Here is a 5,587-nt window from a genome sequence, read left to right on the forward strand (position 1 = left end):
CTGTGGTACACCACTGCTCCCCACAAGCACCCGCAGTGGAAACACTACTTCCAAGGGACATGGGAAGCTCCTTTGTCATGGGGCTATTATCTGCCATTATCAATAGTCAGGATAAGCTTCTAAAGCCTCAGAGAACAAGCTACCATCTACCTCAACACTAATTTTAGGGAGAATACCGTTATGAGACAAACTTGCTCTCTCCTCAGTGTAGCCCCAAAACTAAGCGCTTTGCTTTTAACGCCCGAGTACTTTTTCCACTATGCAACACAGGCACAAGCCCTTGGTACCTTCCTGACGTTGATGCCGGCCGTCTTCTCGCCCTGGGCGTGCCTGTTCCGCAGCTCGGTGACGGTGGAGATGGGGTTGAGGCCGGCGTTCTCGGCCAGCGTGGAGGGGATGACCTCCAGCGCGTCGCCGAAGGCCCGCACGCAGTACGAGTCCATGCCCCGCAGGCAGCGCGCGTACTCGTTCAGCCGCAGCGCCAGCTCGATCTCCGGGGCGCCTCCCCCTGCAATCAAAGCCCTGAGGACAGAAGCGACCAATCAAACCTCCTGTCACATCCCTGCGTCAATTACCAGCTGTCTGTATCATTAATATACTAAATGAGCCAAATCTGGGCCTTACCTTTTCTTCACTAAGCACCTGATGACACACAGGGCATCGTGAATTGAACGCTCGGCTTCTTCTAGAACAAGCTTGTTGGATCCACGTACCACAATGGTTACAGTTTTTCCTGGGTTTGTGCAGCCTGTGATCTAAAACATAAAACCAAATACTAACTGAAGGAAAAAAAAAGTTATGGATAAAAAGAGACTTCAAAGTTCTGTAACAGCATTGATGTCTGGCTAAGGAAAACCACCACACTTCCCAAGTCAGTGGCTACTTGGGGATTAGAAGCACACACTTTTAATAACTTCGGTAGTAAAACCCATGAAAGTCAGAAGTTGTTATTAAAATAATCGGTAGATGTTAAGCAATTAACATTTTGTCACTCACCTTTATTAGTTTCCCAGAACCATTCAAGTTGACCTCCTCTGCCAGCTCAGCAGAGCCCAGCATGTCAGGAGTAAACTGATCAATATGAGCAACAGGCTTAGTTCCAATTGTCTGAAAAAAAAATGGAAAAATGTAATTCATAACCTGAATTGCAGAGTCAGCAAGTATACACTGTGTAATGTTCTTTGGCATAGGCTAGTAAAACACATTTAGAACAATGGCTTTTAGATCTGTCCCAAGTCTTTCTAGAACTGTGACTGCTCAACAGAACAGGGACATTCATTAAAGAAATGTCTGACCTTAGAGTCAGAACATGAAACTTGTGAAAGTGTCACAATAAACTGCCCCTGGCTGGGTACAGTATTGGAACAGACTTCCAACACCACCTGCTGCTTTAACAGCTATTTATATGGTTCACTTTACCTTGCATATAAACTCGATGTCATCTCTTTCAATGTCTTTAACCACCATGATCTTCATTTTGTTCAGAAAATGGAGGGCTAGGTCGCTCAGAGCATCCCTAAAAGCAAGAGGGAAGCAGTCAGCCTGCAGTGCTATTCTAGCAAGTGGGTCATACAGGCAGCCACCTGCTGCTGACCAGCACTGTGGAGACGCTCCCCACCACGGAGTCGGGCTGTTGTCAAACACAGACAACACTGATGCCTTCTAAAGGTACAGCCACTCTTACAGCCAGTCTGTCACTCTGCCAAGTGTGACTGGTGGTATTTGGCTTCCATATTCCTGGCATTCCTAAACCATTCCAGTTGTTCCCCCCACCACACACAGCAAGGCAGTGAAGGGGGACGGGCGTACCGCAGAATAGACTTCTGGATGAGCAGCACGTTGCACCCAGCCTTCTTAATTTGCTTGACTAGATTTAGAATGTAGGCTCTCTCTTCACGCAGCACTCTGTCCATTTGAGCATAGTCAGAAACAACTATTTGGTTGTCCATCTATTTAAAAAAAAACCAAACAAGTATTATGAAGAACTGCTGACTTCAAAAGCAGGAAGGTATGACACATTCTTCAACTTAGGAGCATGTGATTCAAAGCAAATAAGCATAACAGTAAAACATGTTTTATTAAAGACTCTTCAAATAATGTAAAATACTGGACTTTTGTACTATTTTCTTTCTTACACCAACTATAAGTTCTTTAAAAGTTATGAGTAGCTGCACTTACCTAGCACACCTCACTTACAGCTGTGCAGTACAGCTGACAAACACAGTATCTTAAAGAAACAGAAGTGCTATAATTACATTTCCATCTCCCATGTACTAGAGGAAAATGTTTCCCTCTACTCGTAGCTTAACTTACATCTGTCTTTGGAGCAGACAAGCAGAACTGAATGAGCCCAATTTTGGCTTTCTCCACTCTGGTTACACCGGTATTTGCCACCTTCTGAGTCAGGACTAGACCTTCAACCAGTTCACAGTCATCAATTGTGCCTCTGGAAACAAACACAATCCGTGACTCCAGCACTTTGGGAAGCTGATTTCACAGGGCCAAAATTCATCTGGGTAAGAACTGTTCCTTACCCCAACTTCTTCACAATTTTAATGTCTCTGAGGTCCACACTATTAGCTGTCGATGGGTCAATCACCTTCATCACTGCATCCACACTCATTGGAGAAAGCAAACTAGAATACTGACAGACAACCTAAGGGATTTAATAGCAAAGAAGAAAAAATGGTGAGAGATTTAACACTGATAACAGCAATTTCAAAATCATGTCATTAGATTTTAGTATGACTTCCGAATTTTGAAAGCAAAGCTCCTTTCCCTCCCTGTCCTAACATGGCATCTTCTTAAGGGCTACTGATTTAAAAGGAAACAGCAGCTACATCAGTGGGAGAACCTATGCTTGGGGACTTACAGAAGAAACTTGATATTCTCCTTCTTAAGAGTCTCAAAATAGCCTTTTGAGGCTTGCCAGGTTATTCTGCTGGAATGGAAACTACACAAATTCTCCAGATTTTGGTGCTGTTTCAGGAGTTTCTGCCAGAGGAATAAGAACTGCCTACACAAAAACTTGGCAGAAGTTTTTCTCAGTGTCCCACCTGACTTCTCTGTTGCCATTTTCAGTGGAAGCTTGTTTTTTACATACAGCCAAGACCTAAGATCACTAAGTATTTCAGACTAAAATTCAGTTTGAGTACTTCAATGTAACCTGCATCAACCATGGCCTTGTGAAAAGTCAGTCTAAGAGCCAGTGCCTGAAAACCAACTAGATCTGTGATGCACAGGATAGACTTGGTGAGAGAGCAGCAGCACAGACTGGGAAAAGCTGAAGGCTCAGCTACTCTGGAGGGCCACAGCTGAAGTGTCAGTCACACCTTGGAGTTCAGTGAAGTAGTGGCACTGTTCAGCAAAGTTTCTCTGTCGCTGAGTTCAACCGGCTGCGCCATGTTGGTCAAGACTTCAATACCTTTATCCAAAGCTTTCTGGAATGACTCTGAAATGATGGTGGGGTGAATTCCTGTGGGTAGGATAAAAAGGTTGTTAAGACAGTTGTGCTTTCAAACTATTAGTTTTTTGTTGGTTTTCCTCACCCTCTCTTTCCATTTTAAGAATACACAGACTCTCCTGTCGGAATAAATTGAAGACATTTCAGTTCTTCAGGAGTAGGTGACTTCCCTTTATTATCTTCCACTGGTAAAGCTGAGTGAAAAGGCTGAAATATTTCTAACAACTTGTCCTCGCAGCCAAGTACAGCACAATTCCCTGCACTGCCTGACAGCCAGAAACATACTTTCACAAAGCTGTTTTCCCTTAGCATCCTTACAGCTGCAGTGGCAGGTTCAGGTAACACCTGCAAGGAGCCTGACACTGGTTTTACTTCAGATTTTCACAGACACATTTTCTTTACATATGTGCAAGCAGACAGAGAACTTCACTACCTCCAGTCCTGTTTTCAGATGAAATATCTATATTTACCTTTCTGCAGAAGTCTGGAACAGGCATCCAAGAGAGCTCCAGCGATGACAACAACAGATGTGGTACCATCACCAGCCTCAATATCCTGTGCTTTTGACAGCTCTACCAACTAAATAAATTATGACAGAAATTCATATGTAGCACTACTTAACTGTAAACTCTGACAATTACAAAAAATAAGAGATATTCAAGAACAGAGCACTACTGAAATCCATCTTCGTAACAAAGCTTTTCTAATTAGGACACCTTTTCTAATTTTAAGCTGGTGTATTTTGCACCTTCCTTCCCATACTCGTACACTTCTCTGGCTGAATACAGCTCGAGTGAAACAAATCACTCACAGGCACAGCAGCTTTCCTCCCAAGCTTCAAACTGCCCACACCCATCTAACAGATCTGCCTGTTCCTCTCCTCCAGGAGGATCACAGGGAGCTTGTTTCCATCTCCAACCACAACCAAATCTAAGAGGTGTACTTTTAACTGCTGAAAAGACCAGGCTGCTGTTTCTCCACACCACCTGACCATAACTTATTCTGTGCTTTCATTCCCTTCTGCCTCAGCAGTCTGGGACATGGCTGACTTTCCTTTCTTACAAGGGAGAAGGTCCAGGATGGATTCTTTTAGGTCTTAAAACATGTTGAGAGGGATTATGCATAAGGAATAGTGGATAAAAAAAAAGTACTCACAACTCTTCAGCACATCTTATAATCAAAATAAATGTTCCTTGAGCATGCTGCACAAAATTTCTTACTAGTGGGTACCTCTCCCCAAATCCACACAAAAATGTTACTCTGGGTGGTTTTTTTTGTCCCAAAAATGAAGCTCTAACAAATCACTGTCTGAGAGATGGGAAAAGCCACTCACCATTTTGGCTGCAGGGTGGAGAACCTGCATTTGTTTCAGAATAGTAGCACCATCGTTGGTAATTGTCACATCTCCTTTAGCATCCTGAATCTGAGGAGGAACACAGCTCTTATCAGTCACCACAAAGCTTCAGTTCCACTTCACGCTCAAGGTAAACATATTTTTCCTGACAACATTACTTCTGAAACTGAAGTGTGCATTTATTTAACGCTTACCCTTAAATACATTAAATTTTGAAATTAACTTCAAGGCAAAAGATGGCATCCTACATAAAAATATGCTGACTTTACAGTATCTCCAGGAAACTTAACACTTTAAAAATTCAAGCATAAGATTTACCATTTTATCCATTCCCTTTGGTCCAAGGCTGGTTCTAATTGCATCGGCAACAGCTAGAAACAGGAAAATAAAAATACATTTGCAAGTTGCTCTGAAGAAGCAAGCTGATCTACAAGCACCCACTCCACCATTCCAAACATTTATTTTGAGACGACAGTGTCTCCCAGTATTAACCAGTTCCCAGGTATTTTGCCAGCACTAAATCACTGTTAATAACAGAACGACAGAAAACATTGCAATACCGGGGCTGATGTCTATGATTTTCTTTAAACAATTAACATCTTATCATTACTTGCAGCCATTTTAAACCTGAGCAGCAACGCAGAAACATTACACGGTGAGTAGTGCGACCGAGGCCGGTGCCAAAAGCCAAGCACAGCAGCCCCCGGGACACCCCGGCCCCATCGCTGGGGAGCTCCGCGCCGCTATGGGTGGCACCAGCACCCCCGGTA

The 5,587-nt window shown here is 43.4% G+C and overlaps 1 protein-coding gene across 1 annotated transcript in view; it reads right to left on the reverse strand.

Annotated features, from left to right (window-relative positions):
- CCT4 (chaperonin containing TCP1, subunit 4 (delta)) overlaps positions 1-5,188 on the reverse strand; it is a gene marked incomplete at both ends in the record, with an annotated part of 5,759 nt that extends 571 nt beyond the window's left edge. Inside the window, 11 exons of the mRNA XM_008938553.1 lie at positions 288-522; positions 625-755; positions 997-1,107; positions 1,420-1,516; positions 1,810-1,949; positions 2,314-2,446; positions 2,535-2,656; positions 3,333-3,475; positions 3,934-4,042; positions 4,797-4,886; positions 5,136-5,188. Coding sequence (XP_008936801.1) covers positions 288-522; positions 625-755; positions 997-1,107; positions 1,420-1,516; positions 1,810-1,949; positions 2,314-2,446; positions 2,535-2,656; positions 3,333-3,475; positions 3,934-4,042; positions 4,797-4,886; positions 5,136-5,188 — 1,364 coding nt within the window. The remainder of the gene's footprint in view (positions 1-287; positions 523-624; positions 756-996; positions 1,108-1,419; positions 1,517-1,809; positions 1,950-2,313; positions 2,447-2,534; positions 2,657-3,332; positions 3,476-3,933; positions 4,043-4,796; positions 4,887-5,135) is intronic.
- Between the last annotated feature and the right edge of the window lie 399 nt (positions 5,189-5,587).

This window comes from Merops nubicus, unplaced genomic scaffold, assembly GCF_000691845.1.
Source record: "Merops nubicus isolate BGI_N331 unplaced genomic scaffold, ASM69184v1 scaffold48924, whole genome shotgun sequence".
Taxonomy (NCBI): Eukaryota; Metazoa; Chordata; class Aves; order Coraciiformes; family Meropidae; genus Merops; species Merops nubicus.